General features: G+C 34.9%; 1 protein-coding gene across 22 annotated transcripts in view; it reads right to left on the bottom strand.

Moving 5' to 3' along the window:
- Positions 1-23,743, bottom strand: part of KDM4C (lysine demethylase 4C) — a 266,672-nt gene that overhangs the window by 165,194 nt on the left and 77,735 nt on the right. The window contains exon 9 of one of the 22 annotated variants that reach the window (XM_026083622.1): positions 3,482-3,541. The exons of the other annotated variants lie outside the window; for them this stretch is intronic. Coding sequence (XP_025939407.1) covers positions 3,497-3,541 — 45 coding nt within the window. The 3' untranslated portion in view covers positions 3,482-3,496. Of the gene's footprint in view, positions 1-3,481; positions 3,542-23,743 lie in introns of those variants that run through there. 22 annotated transcript variants of the gene reach the window in all.

The raw sequence follows: 23,743 nt of genomic DNA, 5'->3' as shown, positions 1-23,743 counted from the left end.
GGTGTAGTGGTGACTGCACCAAGGCCAAACACCACAGTTAGCGCCACAATACAGAAGGAACAATGGTGTGATAGAATTTAACCTGGCCTTATATATAAAGTATAAGGAAATCACACAGAATCATCACTGATCCAGAAGAAACCAAAATATGCAATGAGAACTCAACAGCCAGTATTCCCTTGTCCACCACATCACAAGCGATCCTAGTCAGACTGCTTGGACATACACATCTCAAGGCTTGTAAGCATGACAGAATCAGCATAACAGAATGAGAGAAATCTATGAGGTACTGCGTATAAGTAAAATCAGGTCTGTTTAAAAATTTTTTTTTTAATCACTTTTCATTTCTATACAGTCTTACATTGAGATTTTTATATGGTTAGAAAGCATATGAAATACAATTGTTTAATAGCATCTAATTTTACTATAGTACTGCTATCAGCACTGGAAATGATTACCAGAGAACTGCACATACCAAGAATAAGCCATTTGACATTTGGCATATTCAATTTATCTTTGTGTTTTCAGTTTTGCTGGATTCTATTTTGAACAACATGMCAGCAAAGCCTAGTTTGGTTCTCTAAGCTCCAATAAATGATATTTTAACTCAAATTTACAAAATAGTATTACAATGAGGGTAAAGAAAAAGGAAAGTTCTGGACTTCAGGTACCACTAAAAGTATTTTGTAGACAAAGCAAAAATCAGTTAAAGGACTTCAGTTCCAAATTTAGTCTTTCACACCTCAAAGTACCAGAGGGGAGAAGTGTCTCAAAAGGTATAATTAGTTACAGCAAGTTGTGCACTGGGGATACACACACAATGTTCTTGACTGACTCCTATGAGATACACCATATTACTGTAACTAGCTCCAAAGGGAGTACTATCCTAATTCTGTTAGCAAAAGGTCTTAGCACTGCCATACTAGAAAGGATTTTAAAGAAAAAGAAGTCTTGGAGGACTTTAGGACTCACCAGGATTGTGAAAAGTTCCAAAAGGTAACAAAATTACTCTTCACAGTCTAACATAACAAGACCTCTTTGAAGCTACTGCAAGAAGTTCATGTAAAATAATAAAGTTACATCACACTGTAGAACTCAATATAAAGATCCTGGTAAGAATTCATATTTTTGAATGACAGAAGAGGAAGCCTCATCCATAAAAAGTTTGAATTTTCATCACTTTTACTGCAATTTTTTTTATATTTCCACCTTTTTAATACTTTCTACYGGTCCAGGATTACTCTTACCAGCAAAGCATGCGTGGTCCAACTCTTGGCAACAGTATGCCTGCTGTATAGAAACACTCCTCAAGATTTACTTGAAACTACACAACTGTACACTTTCAAGCACAGGCAGAAACAACAGGTCAAGGAAGCATGGCAGAGGAGAGAGAATGAAGCTGTCTGAAAAGCATAAAGAGTTGGAAGGGAAGGAAGAGCACAACAGGCAGGAGAGCATGCAGCTGCATGAGAGAATTAGAAAGCCAGAAGGAACAGGAACAAGATGGAAAAAAGGATTTGGATAAGGGTAGAAAGAAGGTGGAAAAGTCTAGGGGAATGAACAGGTASGGAAATAGGAAGAAAAGGTCTCTAAAAACCAGGAATCAGGAGACAGAACGGAAAGATACAGGCAGGTGGGGGAGGCAGGATGGATGACAAGACTCACAATATACAAAGCAAAGAGAGGAGGCCAGTGACAGAGTGGTCATTAACTACTGGAGTATTGTCTTCTGCAGACTCCTGAGAAGAATTTCTAGGATCCACAATCCTCTTCTGCCAGAAAACAACTTAAGCCAAAAGCAGAGTTTGTGTCTCATCCCTTCTACTATTGATTAACATTCTGTGTGACTTGTCTGTAGCACCTACCAATCACTCTGTTACCTCAAAGGCAAGAGATCTGTACTGACAATGTAAAAGTCTCATGGTAAATCATATATGAGAAAACTTCTAATTCTCTCTCTCTCTTTTTTTTTTTTTTAATAGATTAGAAACTTAAGACAAGAACAGAGGCTGTAAAGTCAAGCATTCTCATACAGGAAACACTAGGATCGAAAGCGCATGAATACTTCTGACATATTCCCCTGCATCTGTGCATTATACTATGATTTTCAATCATATGACCGCAGTGTTTTTAAATGAATGTTTTTCACTAAATGCAGAGGACAGATATGACCTGGAGCAGAATAAGAATTTTATAATTAATAATACTGCATCCCTCTCTTTCACAGACACTTGAAGATGTAAGGAACATGAAGCAAAGCACCCTCTTAAGAGAATGGACAATCTCACTTTTAAGGAAGCAGAATAGCTACCAGAAGAAATGGATGTTTTCCTTTATTCAGTCACAGAGTTCCTGAATGATTACAGGCCAACCACAAAATCCAACTTTTCATAAGTGGTAACTAATAAAATGTTCCACACTCTTTGCTGCCCAAATGGACAGCTGCAAAAATGCAGTTTTGTCTGTCATTTCAGTCAACTAAACTGTGCTTGAAAGCATTACAAGAAAACACAAACTTCGTTAAAACAGGTCATAGGCATCTCATATTGGACACCTTAAATTAACAAACTATTTCAAGCATTGCTACCTATTGAGTTTAAGTTTCCCAGCAGTAAAATGTAGATAATTATATCAGCTAATCCACAAGAGTATTGTGATGTTAAATTAATGTTTATGATGATAACAGATGCAATGATGAAAGCACTATCAAAACATCACGGAAGATTTTTTTCTTTTTTTATTTTTGGTGCAATGTTTGAATGAGGAACAGCATGACCACATATTAAATGAGTGGAACTGAATAAATGGATTTAGTTAATGGAGGAAGGTCCTGTGGAAAAAAAATACATGTTTATACATTTAAAGATTACATCATAACATACTAACATAGTAGTGCTGAATTAGAGTTTAACTGACCCCCTGGTTTTGACAGATTTATTTCTCAGTACTTGATTTTTTAACCTTGCTGTTCTTTTAAACACAGTTCCTTGGTCAGTATCAAAACGACCTAATGATCTACATTAATCTCACTAAACTGTAACAGTTCAATTTTAGTCTCCTCATTATTAAGCCATTTATAAAAATAAAGTACAGAGCATTTTCTTGCTGATATGCAGACMAGTCAAAATACATGGCTTGTTTCAAAATCCAAAGCTGACATCTTACAAGCACCCGTCTGTGAAACACTGTGAAGATGCATTTGATTTATTTTTATCAGTAAGATATGTTCCTCATGACAGGACCTATTTATAGGAATAGTTGGAATAAGAATGCAAATTACTTTGCTAATCTCACAGTAAAGCATCTCAATGAAAATGTAAGACAATCACTAATGTCTTACAACTGCTGAACAGAGCTGTATACGCTGAAGGAAAGATTTTAAAATACCTTCAACATTTTTGAATAACTGAAGTGTGAGAGCAGTGACTTTAACAAATAATACTAACCTTTTATGTAAATAACTTCTGTGTTGATTCCATGTTGATCACAAGTATAGTTATAGCTCATTGAAAAGGAGATTTATGACACGTAGTTCACAATACTAAAATGTAAAGAGCAGTATTTTACTCTGTTGATTGATTTCAAGGTATCTTCATTATAATATATTGCAAAAACAAGTTTGTTACATTTCTAACTGCAGTTTCCCAAACAGAAAGGTATGTACATGTACTCTGTAGTACATGGACACTGAATCCACTGCTTGGAAACATCAAGCTTACCATGATCATTGGCCAGCTGATGAGCCCATGCACAGCACATCTAACACGCCTAGGACATACAAGACTTCCATAGTTCAACTTTGCAGCTCTTGCACATTTATTCTGACACTTCCTGGAAGATTCTAATTCTACCTAAATAAAATACTTGTCTAGAAACCCACRACTTAAGAGAGATCATGCTAAAGGAATGAAATCTACTCCCTGAAAATCTCCAAAGTTGTAGCATCATTAAACTTTGAGCGCTGAAGTAGCTTAATCACGTGCAAGAAGGGAGTCTGTTTATGCTTGCAAACAATATGTGTAGCAAAGACAGAGTGCCAATAATAGAATAAAAAATCCAAGACATTTTTCTTGGCTGTATTTCTTTGACATGTCAAAAAATATGTGGCACACCAAATCTGTTTTTGGTCCCTCACAAACGAGCTGGACCACCAAGATAAGTACCACTCTGAGTAATCTATGACAAAAAGAAAAGTGAACGCTCTTCAAAAAATCTCAGAAGTWAGCACTGTTCAGGCTCCAGGAGCCTATTCAATCTTAAATCTAACTTTAACTCTCCACTACTATTCAGTTTTTAATGGCAGGACTACTGAAGCCATAATACAACTACTCCATTAGTACAACTACCCAGTACACTGAGGAAAAACCCTTTGCCAAGCCTTTCATATATATATGGGGAAAAAAAATCAAATACTGTAAGTTATGTAGTCCAGGAACCATAGAGGGCTCCCTCTCCTTTCCCTCTTCCTCCTTCCCCAGAAAAGATTTAGATGGATGGAGATCCACCTATGTTTTAAAAGTTAAATTTGCAGGCTTTACATATCTTATTCAGGTGCCTGAATTAACAATTTCAGCACTTAAATACTCTAAACTGCTCTCCAGAGGTCCTACTGCCTCTGTAGGGAACTCAGAATATTAATTCAGGCACTCCAGTTACATGTATAGAACTAGGAAAGCATAACTAMTTAATGCATTTTCTGTATTAATTCCACTTTTAGGGAGAGATTTAACATCTTTGTTTCCATATAAAATTCTTCATTGCATTTAAATACTTTTAGCAAGTGGAATGTGTTAAAATTGAGGAATACAGTGATTTAAATCTGATTTGTAAATAAATTTATAGATAAATTTGTTCTTCAGATTACAGAAGTACAAATTTTCCTCAAGACCAATTTTAAAAATTACTTACCTAAATATGCAGCCATATATGTACTGGAATTTTTAGAATTATAAAGGGGCCTAACTCACAAAAGCTCTCCACTGTCTTTGCCCAAAGATGACCTCACCATTCCATCGATAAATATCTTTCCCATACTACAAGAGACTGCATTTTCTTTGTACAGCGAAGTCAATAGCTATTTGAAAGATGATTCTGGATTACCATATCAGAGCTTCATAGGAAGTAAACACTGGCTTCCCTAAGGCACCTAAGGGAGACACACTGATAATGTTAAAAATATCACCAAGAAATTTCTAACAATCACAGGCAGGATGGTTTCTCCCATCCTGCATGCCCTCAGGCACCTTTTCCTTCAGTACTCTTTCTCTGACAGTAACAACAAGAACTCCTTAAGTATGCATATTGAATTTACTCCTGCTATATTTTTTACACAAGTTATTTCCACAAAAAGGTCATACAAGTCCTATATTCAATATTATTAGCAACTTATTGCAACAGAAARCAAAACATTTTTTAAACAACTATAAATATCAAAAGATCCCTGATTTTAAAGTTTATTTCCCTTTCCTTTAAGCAATATGATATATTTAACACTGCTAAAGAGGATATATTCTGCCTGTCAGTCTGCTTTTTCTGACTGTATACATCTCTAAAGCAAAATGACAAAAAGACTACTATGCAAGTAGTCAAACACTGCTAGTCAGACACTGCTAACTTTTCTTACAYGAAAGTTGCTACACATGAAGCTGAAAGATTGAAAAGACTTTTGGTTACAAATAAAGGGAAAAAGAATTGCCCATATCTTTCCTAGGACCTGGGAAGCCAAACACAGAATACGGATTTCACTGTAACTAGATTAAAAGAAAACCCTTAACACTAAATGTCTTCTGAAGTATTAGTGAACTACTTCACATTTTTATCTTTCACTATTCTGATAGCAGCTTAATGAMACTCAAAAACGAATCTAATCTACTCTTCCAAATGAACCCACATTAGACTGCATCTAATCCTTTCGGTCAAGTGTGGCTGACACCTTCCTTAATTTTCCCTTCCTCACTACTATTTTGATTCACTTTTAATAAGCATTAACTTTCTACAGGACCAAGAAGAACCTTGTCTTTCCAAGAATAAAAGAAAAGTTCACAAAAGATGCACTTTACATTCTCTTTATTATTGGTTGTATATGTTGAATAAGTCCTTTCTTCCTATTGCCTGTAAAATACAGGCATGTTACTTCCAAGCAAGCATTAGAAATGTAACCTAGGAAACCTCTTCTCCTCAGCATCACTTTTAAAATTTGCTTTTCTTCTAGTGCTTTTTCTTATCGCCTTTCTTGGGTTCCTATAACATAATTCTCCCAAGCAACGTTTTCATTACCAGCAGCACTGCTAGATCTCATCAACAAAACAACCTCAACATTTGAGAGTCTTCCTCAAAAAACACTTCTCTCCAAAAACGTCTATCAACAAAAATCAGCAAACRTTCTCAGTTTCTGCCTGAAAATTACAGCTCTTAGAATTGCTCTGTGCAAATTCAGATGAGAACAAGTTGGACCTAAGTTTTACTAGTTGTTTTGTGATTCCGTGAACACTTCTTTCCACAAAAGCTTTATTATACCAATAAGCCTGCACTAATCAAAGCCAACATATAAAATTCTCAGTACATGTGTCAGAATCAAAACACAGAGCCCTCAAAAAGTAAACACGTCTCACTCTGTCTTCCTTCTAGAAGTCACACACGGTTTCCATTACTTCGGCTTTAATATAGTATCAATAACAGCAAGGCAGTAAGTTTTTTCTCCCTGCACCTTTTTTTAAATTACGGTAAAGAAACCTCTCCAGTCTTAATTGCATCCTTATCTAAGATTACAGAACTGATTTTTGTCTTTAAGAATTCTAAACAAAACAGTTAATAAGTATTTGGATCTGACATATATATTAAGTTTTAGCAACAATGAAAATGGCTATTTCAGAAAATTTCAAAAGCAATCAGTTGCTTGCTGCTTGGTGAAAAATAATGACTTTTAAGAGTTTTCCCTGACAAGCTCAAACCAGACTCTTGAGTGAGAGACAAAATTGAGAATGAGCAGGGAAAATAAAAAAGAACAAAGTACAAGAATAAAATAAAAGTGATTTCCAATGTTCCCTGAGACATAATAGTTTCCTCACAATCAAAAAGCAGTCATGGAGAAAACAAAAGAGCAAGACTGTCGAATGTGGCTATGTAATGAAGTTCAACGAGCTCATAGTCTATGCAGTGCAAAAAATAAAAGGGGAAAAGAAAAGCATCAGACATTCCAGTCAAAGCCAGTATTGCTGCTATTTAAACAGACCATGCAAATTTTATTAACCATCTATTAAAATTGAAGCTACCCATGCAAGTAAACACTTATGCCACAAGAAATAAAAAAACATAAAAATCACAACCTCCTCTCCTGTCACAGAGTTGTGCCTTATTAAAGAATGGCWTTCTCCCATACAACTTCCCCTCTTGTGATTTCCCCCCCTTCCGCCTTCAGTGTACTTCCCAGACTTTTCTGATTATCTCTTTTCCCATACCTTTGGTTCTAAAGTATTCTAACTCTTGTTCTGATTTTGTGTTCCTTTTATTTCTTCCTACTGCCTAAGGAAAGTTGCAAAGAAGAGAAGGAATACAGTGCCATGTCCTGCAAATGTGGCTTTGGGCATAGCAGTGGACATCAACCTGAACATCACCTTTCAATTCCGAGCTATGTCTCATCCCTAGAACAACAACATAAGATGATCATGAGATTGCTCCCAAATGCTATACTGACTACCTGACTGTCACCTATTATTGAGTATGGTCACTTACTACTGGAGTATAAGCGACCGGCTCCTTTCTCCACGCTTATCTTCATGGAGTACGAATTGTTATAGCCCCACACACCAACACCTTGCTTAAACCACAGCAGCTCATACTTATAAGTCTAGACATCCCTATTGTAACCCACAATAATGCTGTCACAGGCTAACAGTCTTTAAGAAAAGGACAATCTTATTGCCAGCATCATACAACCAACCTAAGACCCACCAGAACTTAAAGCAAAGATGAGAACAGCTTGTGAGAATCAAACAGGCCAAGTCAACTAAGATGTCACTGTCAATAAAGGCTGGTAAATCTATCCAAAAAACACACACACAAAAAAGTAAGCTTTAATTAATTAATTTAATGCCTATTCCAAAGTAATACAGAATATTTGTTTTTATTAAATTTTTCTACTCCTCTTATACAGGGATGAGAAGTTTGTATGAATACACTAAGTAACTTATGAATTGTGACAAGGGCATTGTTTGCCTTATTCAAAAAAAATAGTGCATTCAATTGATTCAGAGGCAAAGTAGCTTGAATCGCCCACTCTTCCCCCTCCCCTTTTTTTGGTATGAGCTCTCATTCTCCAGATACATCAAATGTATTTTCTAACTGAAACAATATAGTTTTCATAATTTAAACAGTAAAAAGACACTGTGTGCTTTCTTCATTATAGTATGCAAAGGCTAAAAATGTATATAAACTCATTCTAATCYACCTCCCAAAGCATTATATTGTGGTTTAAAGAGCTCTCTGGGAGCTGAGCAAGCTTTGGTACCAATCTCCAGTTCCACTTATGTATGAAATTACAAAATACATTCCTTCTCTTGAAATCATTCCCAAGCAGAGTATCTAACCATGGTTAGTCTATTTCAGAGATAAATTCTAAAATAAAACACATAATGGCTCAAAACACATAAATCACACAGAAAATGAATGAATTCTGTTTTGTTTTTTTTTTATATATCATAAAGTCTTCCCACATAAGCATACTTCAACACTAGGAAGAAAACATATCAGTATGTTGCCACACAACACCAAGACATATATATCCTCTTCGTACATATATGCAAGCATTATCTTATAATAATATTTATAAAATACGTACCCATAATATCTGCATATTTTCATTACCAGAATCATCACCAAAAGAAAAAAAAAGAAAACAAGAAAGAGTAAACAGCAGCAGTCAAAAACTGTGGCAATAAACAATAGCTGGTTTTATTGTTCCACTGCGGAAGAGATCAGGAACCTGATTCATCTAGGTATCATAAGAATATTCCTCAATTAAATATTTTGCTATTCAAAAATGGTCATCAACTGATGTCTCTGTTTCACATCAATTTCAACAAGATTCTGTTTCTATTAAAAAAAATTAAATATCTTTATAAGATTCAGTTTTAATCCAATTACAATGAAGMGTGGTTCATTTTTATTTTGAAATTATGTATTTTGTAACATTTACTTATTACCTCTTCATAATTTAGGGATTTTTTTCACACCTGTTACTATACCAATTACCAGCTGGCATAGCACAGCAAGTACCAATTTCCAAATCAATTAATATGCTGATTAGAATACCAATTTCCAAACCTATTCCCATTTAGAATTCTATTATACCAATTACATTTATCAAAGTAAAAATAAGTCATCAATTATTTTGTTTTATATTATAGTTTTGGAATTATTACATGATAATTTTAGAATGTAAGACTGACATGCATTATACAAGATTTTACTTTTTTTTAATCAAACTTTTTCTTTTCCTGTCATTAATTTTCAGAGAAACTGTTTCATTATAAAATAGCAAGAAAGTTTTTGATGAAAATCATTATTTCAAGTGAAATTCAAAACAAGACTAAGGGCAAATCAACAACATTCTCTACAGCTTGGGACAATCACTGCAGTAATAACCAGGTTCCCAAAACAATTTCTGGAACATTGTCAAGATTTTAGCTTGCAGTGTGGGAAAAAAGTTTACAACTGTTTGGCATTTAGTTTCACTTGGAATATGGCATATGTTGAAAGTCTCACATTCTTGCGAGCGTCTCTGCTTATTGTTTACCATATCTTACTTCCAGCAAGACTGCAATTAAGTGGCTTCCAGCTAGTGAAATTCTATGTCAACAGCTTCTTACCAGTTTACTTTGAACTAATGAAAACAATAAAAAGTATATAATAATAATAATTTGAGGCTGAGAATGACTGATGAATAATAAGGTCCCTAATTTAAATCACAGAAAGCATGACAGGATATCTTCATTTGACTCATCTGAAAAAGTAAGTTCACTGCAATGACCCTTAACTCATTGCTTACCTCCAACTATCATATTCGTTATTCCCTTTCTGTAAAAATAATGTTTCAATGAATGTGAAGATTTGTTCATAGTTTTTTCAATAACTATTTGAGTTAGCTACTAACAAATTCACTAGTAGGCCTCGCTTCTGCTTGTATGTATTACCATAATAGAATAAAAGGTTGTCCATTTTCTCCTATATACCTGCTTGCGCTGTAAGAGCAAAGAACATTCAGAAATGCCAAGGAACCCAGCAGGGTTGAGATTACTTTCATTAAGACAGCAAACAAACAAACAAAAAAGCTTTAAGAAAAAAAAMGCACTTAAAAGACATCTGACTATAGCCTCAGAGAACACGCACCAAATAGCATTTCCTTAACATGCTCTAATAGATTCAGGCAGAGAAGAGAATTTGAACTGGAAATTAATTCTTTATCAGCTGTCACAAAACACGGACATCATTAAAACTAGAAAATGTAACAAACATGATACAACCTAATCTTTTTTATATACTTAAGAAATAATATCAAACTAACAGTCAAACACACACTTAAATTTTGTCAAGGTAAAAGTTCAAACAGAATGTATTTGAAATAGTTGTCATACAATCTGAAACATGGAAAAAACATAAGTTCAGATTCAGTTTTATCCCAGTGATTTCCACCATTTACAGCATCAAGGACAGAAAAAGTTTGAAATACATTAAACAATTGTGCTTTAAGAAGATACAGCAAAAAAAAAAAATCCATATATAAAACCTATCCAAAAAAAAAAAAGCCAAGAGAAGAAATAATTGTGACGGGAGTCCCAGCTCTCAAAATTGGCAGGCCAGAGATATCTGCAGAGCAGGCACAAATCCTGGTAAGAACATATGTATGAAAGTACTGCCTCTTCATGGCTTAGTATCCTACATGCAAAATCCAGTTAACTTGACTTTGCACAAGAGCCCAGCCCTGTCCTCACGTGAGTTATAAGACTGAATTTAATTTTAATGGGCATCCTGGATTATTAATATCACAGTACCACAGGACTGCAGACTGACATGAAACTGTTAATGGGCTGACGCATTCCTGTCATAAATCAGTATTAATGCCCATTTCTGGGGATCTGTGCAATGCAGATATATAGCTCTGGATCAGCCTTTCATTCTTATCAAGTAAATGTCAAAAATCCTTATACCACATTAAACCTGAGATCAGCAACAAGGATAACAGAATCCAATAGATGCCCAAGAGCACAGCATGCGGAAAATACAGCCTTTTGGCACAGGTTCCCCCACACCAAAGTAACATTGTAGAAAGAATATTTAAGGCCCAAACAACCCCTATTCTCTCTGGAATTAGCAGTGAGTGCTGCCTCCCTCACCCTGGTTTGAACAGACCTCTTTTCCCAAACTTCCCCTGGCAGTGTACAGAGAATTTGTCTCTATTTTGGCTTCCTTTAAGCCTGGATTTTAAGCAGAATCAGGACAATCATACCTTCTGCAGATATCAGCAAAGATCATTTAGGCTTACCATACAGTATGTCTCATGTTGCATATACTTTCAGTACAGTACTGAAGAAGCAGTGACATGAAAATTAACTCACAGCTCTAAGTGCATGAAAATGCAATGCTTGTAATTACATGAGGAAGCAAGACTGTCAAACAGGTGAGAAGGAAATGACAATTTCCTTTAAGACTGCTTCTCTCTCCCACCTTCTTTCAAAGAAGGAAGCGGAGTAAAACCTAGGACAAGACCTAGCCATGGGTATTCAAGTATCTCACCACATCTAGGAAAGAATGCATCTCAAAATGTGCCTTTTATACTGGAACAGGTGAAAGCAGAGAGTAGTGGATTATTCATCTTTTAGCTCTACAAAGGCATAGCTGGCCAAGGCAAGCTGACCAACTACAACCAGTTGGTAAGTGGTCATATTCCTCTTGTAGTCTTTTGTCTTGTACAACCAAGACAATAAACTGGATTCAACAGCTCTGGGATCAGACAGCTAACGTAGGGTAAAGTTAGTTTTAATTGTCCTAATTACTCATTTCAAAAAACCTGTTCAAGAAAGTCAACAAAGAAGTAGGGTACTGGGGTGGGGGGAGGGAAAATCCCTACAATTTTCTATACTACCTACCATTTCTATACACAAATATACTGGATGTTGGGAATGAATGGTTTTATCAAAACAATCTATGCCATCTTGTTATACATACAGTTTTTCAAACATTTAACTGTAATAGGAGCAGCAATATTTACCATTCATCTGTGGTACTATCCAAGTCCCAGAAATGACTATGATGCACTTATTTTTAATTACAGTTGACAGAAAAAAAGGACACTTGTAGCTGTACATAGCCTTTTCCTTGCAATAAAACTGCAGAAATACAAGTTTAATTACATAAGTATTTCAACAGAGCTGGAGACATGAAGTTAAAAAAAAAAAAAAACTTTTCATAATCAAAATGAGACTATTTAAATAGAAATGCCCAAAATAAAACATTATGGGAGCCCCAGATCAAAACATATCTCTGAAAACAAGCTTGCCAAACATCATTACTTTCATTTGAAAGTAGATTCTAACAAACAATCAGAGTGAGATGCTACAGATGCATCTGTTCACCAGTAGTTTACAAACTTTCCTCAAAAATCATATCCTCCAAAACTCTAGAATCTACATAGGAAATGTCTATTGAAAGATTATTGATTACATTCCTACCTAAGTACATCTCCATTAAATTCATTAGTCGCCAGTCACTGTGTTACATAAGCACTCTGAATATTTTGTATTTTAGTGGGAATTTGCTGAATAAAATTTGAGTTAAGTCTCAACCTGTCCACGAGTCTACATCATAAAGCTCCTTTTTCATTTGTTCAGTATAACATATATAACAGTTATGAAACAGCAGTAACATACACATACTTGCTTATTAAGAGCACTTTAATAACAAGGATGTTTTACGCTTCTGAATTACTGAAAAAGTCATTCTGCTTTGTTCTAGAACATGGCGCAATGCCAAATAAACATGATATGATAGGATGATCAAAAATTATCTAGTTAGTACATTTCAAGCTACCACCTCTCTGTCAAGACACAGTAAATGATCACATGCATATGCCTAGCTACATCACTGAGAACCTGTTTTACTATGCTAGATTCTTTTTCCCCACATAACCCTGTTAAAATTTATAGTAAAATTACCAGCTGGAGTGAGATGTCCACAAAACCAAAATTTGTACTCACTCCAATTATCTGGTTTTAAAAAGAGTAAACAACCTTTAGAATAAGGGAAAAGAAAAAAACTATGATGCTAGAGAACTGATTTTTAAATTATTTACCTAAGGTACACATTTGCTAGTTAAATTTGTATAAGCATACTATGTTAATTTTAAACATTTAACAATGCTGTATTTAATTAACCATTTGGATGTATAAACACTACATATATGCATGCAAATTTAGAGTGAGTCTCTAAATAAAAATTGGAAAACCATAATAACTATTACTTGGCACTTATGTTCCTCATCCTAAGACTTTAAACCCTTTAGAAAGGTGAATGCATATAAATTGGCCTCATTTTGCAATGAATAAAACTGATTGATTGAAAGACTAAGTGATTTACTTAAATCATATAATTAGGGACAGATCTCAGAGTAAAACACAAAATTCATGCACACAACAATCTGTGCAAAAAATTAGATTTTAGAGCTACATCACACTAAACACATTCTGCTTCCTGACCTATTCTGCCATTTATATTTGAGTTCACTACTAAAAGGAGTTTTATTGTTGTTTGTCTGTCTATAGATTTTAAATATTGGCAAATTAATGTTCAATTCTGGGGAAAGAGAAAGAGCAGTATTATCAACTCACAAATGCAGGAAGACTGCATTTTCAACTAAAGAGCTGGATGCAACTGCTTAAGGTCATTCAGCAAGCCAAGAGCAGAGCTGGAGCTAGACCTCAAAATCTTTTAATCCTAGCCTCATGTTTTAATGGTGGTAAATGCTGCCTGTCCCATGCTGTTAGCAGGAATTGTATGTACAAACTGACAGCAAAATAGACTCTTTGAATGTGCGATGCCCAAAGGAGAAGACGAAAAACAAGAAACCATATGTCTGAAGTCTTTCTGAATATGCCTCAAGAGCATTGGAGATAGGAAAGCATATTTAAAAAAATTTACTGCACATGAATATCCATTTTAGGACTCCTGACATGTTCTGAAAAAGCTAAATGAAAATTTAAATGGCAACACAGAAATCAAAGGGTTATTATTAACATGATGTACCCTGAAACGTTACAGTACACAAATAAGGACACTCACACTTTCTAAGGGCCTGTAAGGTTCATTTTAGCACCACAGCTATAAAAACAAAACTCATTTTGTCACAACACACAGAATTCCTTGTAATGGGGGCTTGAACCCACTTTTTCTGAATTATCACAGCACAGCTTCTCATTACACTTAACTTACAACACAGGAACTTAAGTTTGTAACATAATATAACTCATTCAAAATGGATTTAATCCCACAGCAACACCAAAACAGATATAGAAAGAGGTGACAGTCTCTCAAATTTTGCACAAGTTTGTCCCAAGAACAGATTGCTGCATCAACGAATTGCAATTTGCACATCTGGCAGAAAAATACTAGTATACTTTGCCTGGACACTATCTGCCTACTTGTGAACTTAGAGCACACCTCCCTCCCCCTGGGTACAAGTACTAGAAAGTTTATACAGCCTTATGAAAGTTCATAAGGAATACTAATACCACAGCTCATTGCTTTTTCATCATCAGTTCACTTATTTTCTTAGTATTTACAAGTAGGTGCTCTTTTAGTTAAAGCTGGAAATAAAAAGATCAACAAATTAATCCATTTCAAGCAAATGTATGAAGTTATATTGCCCTCTGCTGATGAATAGTTTAAATTAGACATAAAACAAGAGCTTGTGCTCCAATAGATTTCCTCTGAAAGCACTTTTTAAATAATGTATTGTATGTTACTGAAATTCAAATATTTCTTTTGCTATGATATAATTCCAACAGACCCCAATTGTCAGTTCTGTTTTTCAAAGAATTATCAGCAAATAGAACAACATAAAGGAGATCCAAAGAAAGAACACGCAATTTCAGGTTTTTCTGCTCCATAAATCGGAAAATGCACCTAGCTAATTTCATTCTAAGTTAATTTTGTCTGCATGATCCCACTTGAAATTATTTACCAAATGAAAATGTTTGTCCAGTCAAGTTGCATATTATTAACACTGTTTTTCCTTCAAATGAATATGAAATGATGTTACAGTTAGCATAAGCACAATAATCTACTAAGCACTGCTGTTAAAAGGCAGTTTTTAAAAGAAACTAAATAGGAAAGGTTAGGAAAGAACCTTATATTCAGTCTATAGGGACCGTATTATGATGAAAACATACTTACATAAATTACAAATTAAACATTATCTTATCATATAGCCTAGTTTAACCAAGGTTTCATCTTGGTTAAACACTGAATTTACATTTATAAATATTTTAATTGTTACTTAGAAGGAATTCTTGCAACCTTTGTAAATTTTGTTTTTCAAACAGTATAGTTTACTGTTCTGGTAATACCAATGTGTTATTAACACCTGCTGGAGCCAGAGAGAACCATGTGAGCCACCTAATTCAACACATTGTACTGGGAGAGCTTACAGATTGCGTTGTTCATTTTAGCCTTGTCCTTGCCTAGACAATTATCTTCAGTACAATTAGTTTGGATGAACAAGAACACTGCAGATACAGTTGAACATACTTTGAGACACTTCAGAAGATCAAATTATAGCCTAAATTCTCCTCCAGCCTTTAATTTCTTGGTCCTGCATGTGCCAAAGTACAATTACTTTGTCTTGACTATAGCTTTATGACATGCTAATTAGATCAGACTAGGTAGTTTCTTCTAATTTCACACYTTTAAGCTCTAATCTATATAGGCCTCTGTGTTTTCCTTGTACTCTTAGTAAAACTTCATTAGTAGCAGATAGAAGACAAAAATATAACCTTGGAATAAGATACAGTATGTCACCCCAGCATGTAAATAAATAAAAATATGATCTTGCATTTTCTCAGTAGAATCCTTCCGTAACGCTTTTTTTTACCTCAAAAGAGTTCAGGCCCTAGATAAATTTGACAAAAAGGAAACAGTACCTATAAGGTACGCTAAATAAAAGAGACTTTTTTCCTCATTTTAATACGAAGCTTTTGTATTCTTTCTGTTTTAAAGGCCACTTCTACTACAGCCCAACAAGTTTAAGGTGATGAAAAGAGAACATTTTGTGATTTTCTGTGATTTTTATCTTGCCAACATGTGAAAAGTATGCAACATCTTAATTTAACAATATAAATTTTATTTGCAATACTTATACATCCTGCAAGTCTACAACAGGAACTATTTGAAAAGGAAAGAAAGAATAGAAACCAAGACAAAATACTGTATTTCTTTGATTTTTCTAACTAGCAGATAGGTTATCAACTAACATAGACTGCTGATGGGATTAAGCTAGAATATTCAGCTGTCAAAAGAAACAAATATGTGAAAACTGTAAATAGGAGTAAACCAGGCAACTGGGGTAAAATTGAAAAAGTACTATCACATGTAAAGAACCATACCTTCTTTTTACTTCCTTCCTATATCACTCGTTGATATTTCTTTTTTGAAAAAAATTTTTAACAAGATCAATCCTAAATGGCAATAATGGCCTGGTCCTGACATGGAGATTTTGAGTTCATACTGCATTATTACTCACACTTATTCCAGTGCTTATTTCCCACCCAGAAGTACCCCAAACTTCAAACAAAGGACAATCTGGATAACTTTATCCTTGTGTTCAGACCTCTTGGATTAGGTAACCATGCCCCAGTTTGTTCCTCATTATATCCTAAATAAAAATAAGTGCCTACTAAGCTCCTAACACTGTAGCTGAACCCTCACAGCACACCTTAGTCTCTTCACAGATTTATTTAGGGCATGGTTTCAGTTCCCACTGTACACACAGCTTGATTATAAATCTGACCAAGTTGTCTTTCACATCCACTTAAAACTTTCCTCCACTATGATCGGTGCAACTGAGAAAAATGGCCAYGAACTTCCCTTCCTCATAGTTACTTATTGAATAGCCCCCTAAACAACAACCAAGCCTTTGGAATTTCAGCTTGCAAATGGTTCCTAACTATATGATATGAAGAATGTCTTGCAATGATCTTTGCCACACTTTATATTAAAAATAATCTATTTTTAGAACAACCAAGATTTCTATTTGCCACAGCTGAATAGCTGTGCAATTATTTTCCATAACCTCTGATTCTCCTTGTCCTTTCCTTCTTTCTTTTGTGTTCATTTACTTCCCAGACTCACTGCTTAGAATGCAAGTTCTTCAGGATATGTATCAATGGATTTCTGTAAATTTCTTGGGAAGAACAAAACTTTGGGGGGGGGGGTGTAAAATAAGGTATTTTCTCTTGAGGCTCCTGAACATTATCACGAGTACAAAGCACTTAGTTACCAGAATGATAAGCTGCTATCCTGACACATATATATGGACAGGAGCAGTAACAATCACCAGCTTACTAGCACTGACAAACATTCACTGTTCAGCTCTTTACTGAAACTCAACTACAGTGACAAGATCAGAAATGAAAAGCAAGTATCAGCAAAGTAAGATACAAAACTCAGATACAAGAAATCATTAAGTTCTTAAATAATTCTTACGGTAAATCTTTTTCACTTTACCCCAAAAATGCAAACATATAAATCAGACGTGTGCCTTAAGCCACAGACACCTGTATTTTTGGCAGTGGAGTTTCCAGGTTACCTATAGGTTTTACTGCTTATGCTTAATGTCTGATTGTTTCTGTTTTGGGAGAGCTGACCAGCTCAACATCCAATCCAAACTAGCATTTCCAAAATAAGTATTATTATTATTATCAAGACAGGCATACAAAGAATATTCTCAACACATACCTAGCAAGATTGAGCTCCACCTGAAAGTCTGCAGCCATTTTCAAATACCTCATCAGAAGAAACATCTGACCTTGGGGAGGCTACTAGCGAGCATCTGATACCAGGGAGGCAGCCATCCTCTTGCATGAAAGGTTTCAGTTAATGCATGTGAAAATATCTGAACTCCATCTTCCTCATCATGTGGTTGTTCAAAGCCATGGGCATCCCTGTAAGCAGCACTCTAACTGTTCTGGGGGAGGACACTTAAGCCACACAAGTAAACCATCTCAAGCCACACTGTTAAAGCAGCACCAGCACCACCACACAGAAAAGACAGCAATACATTCATATTGCCTAAATCCAAGAAACTGAAGAGGTTTCCTGAAATTAGATAGCATTTTCCAGTTTCCAAAGCAAAATGATCTCAGCAACCACACATAAACCCCAGTCTAGCTACATCTTTAGATGGGACTTTAGCAGGTCTTTAGATATTCTTATGAAAATAAAACAGAGTTACCAGAACTGGCCCACAGATAGAAAAATGAATGGTTATGTGGGTGGCTTCTGGTCTATCTGAAATGATTGCTGCGAATAATGTAAAGTGATTTTTATGGTTCTCATGAGGCCAGACTTCTTGAACCAGAAGTGCTCAGTGTAAGGACCTGCAATGTCAGGATAGGCTTGAGAAAGGCCAGCTGGAAGGGAAAGGCTATCACCGTGGCTTTAGAAACAAAATAGAAGTCCTGAAAAACACACATTATTCTATAAGATTGAAACAATAGTGAGAAAATTGATCTGGTTACAAAAGAAGTCCCAGCTCGAAGAGGTGCAATGGAAATAAGAAAAAATGGAAAGACTATTTTTAAAGCCCTTTTGAGACAATACTCAGAAAAGCCAAAATTGACACAATAAGCTAAAACAGGCTGTGCTAATTTCATTCAGGCTTATAATAATTACCAGTTCACTTGTCTTACTGCAAACCACCCAATTTTAACAAGTGCTTCTTGGATGGTAATCTTAATGAAATACAAGGTGCTGTGAAATTTTAAATTAAATCTTTCCTGAACTTGGAACCAGAATTTTTCTGTACTTATTTTCCCTTCCTGGGGCAAAAAAACACAGTAATCAAAGTCAGAATTAAAACTGATCAGGGAGTCATTAATCTTTTCTGGTATCTAGGGCCATTCTTAGTGCTAAAAAAACTAAGCCTGTCAGAAAAATACTTGAAGAGATTGAATGTTCAGAGACTAAAGTGTGCACAAGAGCTTAAGAGCCCAAAGACGGAAGAGATAAGAGGTCTACCGGTTCTTACCTGGATAAGAGAAAAAAATGTACATCAAAATTGTATAAAGAATGTGAATCCTGTTTACAGTTTGCCTAATAGAGATTCACTGATTCCTGTATATTATTATTATTTATTAAAATGTTATATTATTGTTATTTATTAAAATGTTGTGCCCACATTTGTTACATTGTGGGGAAGTGGTGCTGCTGAGTAATTATTTCAGTGATTATTGCTGAAAGTGAATTTCAAAATTACAATAGAGGACATATATAAAGAACAGCAAAGCAGTTTCCTTTCTTTACTGTCAAGAAAACAAAAATCAAAGATGCTAAATGGAAAGAATGAAGACCAAATGACACAATGAAAAAATATTTTCTCCAACAGACATATAACAACATTTAAAATCATGCCAAAGTATCCCCCCAAAATCAGTCTAAACTAAAGAAAATCTATTGTAGGAGTGAGAGATTAATATAGTAAACATGACCACAAATTCTAACTGATATTTATAACGAAGGTGCCAAATCTCGCTAAATGTAGCCATTAGGTGACATACCTTTACCATATAGCACATTGCCCCTGAGTTGTCATTACCTTCAGAATTAAAAAACAGAAAGAAAAGCAACAACAAAAAAATTTATGCTGAAAGGCAAACATCATTCCAAATAAGAGATCTACTAATTCAATTAGTGGTCCTTTGGAGCCAGAGAAAGCGCTCCATGGCTAATCTACATCTCATATGCATCAGAACTGCAATACACTGCAGGTTGTTCATGACCATACAGCCTGATGCTCCTGCAATGTCCTCTATTCAACAGACCTCAAATCGCATGGGGTCCATGAGAAACTTTAAAGAATTGAAGTGGTTTCCTGGTCCAAGACGTTCTGGAACTGCTAAACTGATCTATAAAACTACACTTCTATAAAGATGTATTCCTAAGAGTAAATACACCATCACCAAGGCACCTTTTGTAACTTCAATTTATGCATTCAAGTCCAGCAAAAATCCTATATATTTTTTGCCTAAAGGAAATCATCATAACATAGTATTTTCTAAAAGACAGAAACATAACCCTGAGCGGTACAGTACTGTAACAAATAGAGGATTTATTAAAAAAAAAAGAGAAAAGTCTACTTTAGAAGCCACCTTTTCCTCATTTCACTGTATTTAAAATTTCAAGAAATCCTAAACGCTTTACACACTACAGAGCCCTCAAGAAATTACAATTCAGTGTGTCACCTGACTTTATTTTCTTTCTTCTGAAAAGCTATTTATCAGAGCCTTTCAGCCTCTGCACAATACCAAATTTATCACCAGTGATTATTTTAGACAGGGCCAAACTATGATGTAAGAAATTATATGAAATGATTTGTGTTTATCTTTCTGGTCACTACAAAGTTATCAAAGAACTAGGATAACAAATACGACATGAACCCACTTTGCCTAGCTCAGAGCCTTCCTTTCTTAGATTTACTGGAGCAAACAGTCCACTTACCAGACCTCTTCATATCTGCTTTATTCAGCTGCATTCTTTTGATGATTATGCAAAAAGTCAACAACTAATCTTCTTACACATAAAATTAAAATGGAGTAAGTATTAAAAAAAAATCATATTCAGTTAGCCAATTGTCAGCATTCTTATTCACAGTTTGAAGAAAACAGCAACCACATCAATTCTAGCTTGCTTTCAAAAGTTTAAAAGTATCAATTGTATCTTACTTCAAAAGAATCACAATACCTTACATATCAATATAGTCCAGCCCTGATTATCTGGTTAGTTCTTCAGTTTTTCTACTATAAATTCTTGTTTTCAAGTATTCATAATTAGAGCCAACATAGAACACAGAAAGCAAGGCAAAATAGTTCAAATAATATTTAAAGTAACCAATTAATTCATGTATAAATTATGCAAAAGGTAAAAATAAATCAAAGCAAACCAAGAAGTTTGTATTATGAATTGCCTGGCAGATGCCTGTGCCTCAACACTGGCCTGGAGAGCCGAAGATACTGAACTAGTCAGTTCACAGAAGCATTTTGCTATTTTTACATTTTTAACATGAACATTTGCAGATTGTTCATGTAGAAGACACAAATTCATTATTGTTCAATAAAAAGCAGCCTTATTAATACTTGCAAATTGTCTAGTACACCTAGATAATAATTTAAACACAACTTTTAGTCCTTTGTTTTGTATGGTATTATCTTGGTCAGTAGGACATTCAAGAAAGAGAGAAGAAGAAAGTAGCACAATTTTTAGTTTRAACTAGTGACAGGAAGACCCACTCTGCATTATTTAACTGAAGTAAGAAAGGAGATGAGTAAATCTGGCTAACAGCCAAGTACACTGCTTTTACACAACACTTTCACGCAACATTTTTATTAATTACTTCAAGAATGCTTAACCATACATGAGTTTGAAAGATAATCATGGCCACAGGCCTGACAAATACACAAATGTGTGCCTGCACAGAAAAATAGAAAAAGTAATTTGGAGAAGAAAATTCTTTTACTCGATGTTACCTTTCTCACCCATGCAGCCCAACATGAATTGTCACAACTGCAGGTAGAACTGATAATGCAACTTGCAGAGCTGCTTGCTGCTATGATTTGATCATGAATCATAATAAAACCTATCAATCAGCCAATCCCAAATGGACTCAGAAGGTGTACAACAATCAAAAACGATAGACACCCCCCCCAAAACACTTTCACTTCAGGACACTACAACTGCTCCAGATTTCCTTCTATTTTGTCAACATATATATAATTTTGCTTCCAAAAATAACAGTACGGTCTGATCAGATCAGCATTTTTATGCTGCTGCTCTGGTATGACAGATTGGGCATAGTACCACTGTCTTAGTAATATCTGAGAGGAAAAAAAATCTTCTAATTTGTGAGTCAACAGTAGTTCGGTCTTTCTGACGGAACTCAAGCAAGAGAAGCACTAATACAAGTTCAAAACTTGGTGTCTGAGGCTGCTACTTAGGCAGGTTTCTGTTTTGCACAAATATTAGCAAAATACTTCTGTGAACTCACTAGTTCAGTATCTTCAGCTCTCCAGGCCAGTGCTGAGGCACAGGCATCTGCCAGGCAATTAGCTCCACAACCCCACTTTCTGATCACCTGCTCTCCTCTTCAGTATTTCCAGTAACCATTTACACTACTTCTCCTTTATATGCACAGACATGGAAATGAATCACATCTTTATCACCGTACATTTATGAATAAATGAATGTGTCATTTGTCTTGGTTCCCAATAATCTTACAACTCTCTTGTCTAACTGCTAATAATACCACTAAAAAGAAAAATTAAGCTATAATAATAACCTTTAAGAGGTCATTGAACAACACAGCATTCATGTTCTGAGTTGGACATAATACAAGTCTTTAATTCTTGATTGTTTTCAACATATACAGCATTATAGGCTGCCAACTATCTTGCTAAAAAATTATTAAGTTTGAGACTGTGCCTGTTCTTCAATGCACCACCGGCACCAGCAACATAGCAAAGCAATGTGTAAGTCACAGGATGGAGAAGGAAAAATAGAAATACATTACACTTTAGCCATCATCCCTGCTGCTTCAGAAAGTAGTACTGACAGTATCTCAAGTAATAAGAAGCAAAGAAGCACCTACAACATTTCAGGAATAAATGAGCATGGATCTGCTCAAAAAAAAATGTATATATATATTTAACTTACCATCACAAAGAAAAATGAGATTATGGTCTGATTTTGATTTAACAAATGTATATAATGTCAATTTAATGAGCATGAATTTTCTTCACAGTCATTTTGTGACTAGCTGTGGAAGGTAAAACAAGCTTATTGAATTACAATTATAAATAAAAATCTAAATGAACTGTAGTAGTATAATCAATAAAAATTACATTATTTAAATTAAGCAAAATTTAATTAAAGGCATTCACATTAATTTTATTCTCTTTGGATTCAAAGCTTTTTAATACAAACTGTTTTATAACAAATTTTATAAGCAGCACAGCAGTCAATAAAATTTCACATTATTCTAAATTAGCAATTATGGTAGTCACATTATTTTTATGAAACAAAATACTGATTCTGTTGCAAGTTGGAATTCAGCAGTAAAGACACTAAATCAAAAAACTACTTCAGTCTCCAGGCTGATTCTGTGCAAATGGTCTGTACTGCTACTGCACATTTGGTTATGGTGACCCATGTTACACCTAGAATGATTCTACCTCTCTCCTCTTGCAATACAAGCCCTTGGTGACTATTTGACAGAAAATATATCTCACAGAAAATATGAATCTGCCTACAAATATACATGTAGCATTTTTCATAAATGCTGCAGAGCCAAAAAGGAACAGAATACCCATTGCAAGTCACGATTAGGCCAAATTTCTCTCTGAAATTAAATAATATCTCTAAAAATCAAGCAATAACTTTTATGATAGCTGTCTATGATAGGTCATAGAGAATTATGATAGCATTG

Source organism: Apteryx rowi, unplaced genomic scaffold, assembly GCF_003343035.1.
Source record: "Apteryx rowi isolate R43461 unplaced genomic scaffold, aptRow1 scaffold_61, whole genome shotgun sequence".
Taxonomy (NCBI): domain Eukaryota; kingdom Metazoa; phylum Chordata; class Aves; order Apterygiformes; family Apterygidae; genus Apteryx; species Apteryx rowi.
Note: the sequence above shows the minus strand (reverse complement) of the source record. Positions and strands in the feature narration are given on the sequence as shown.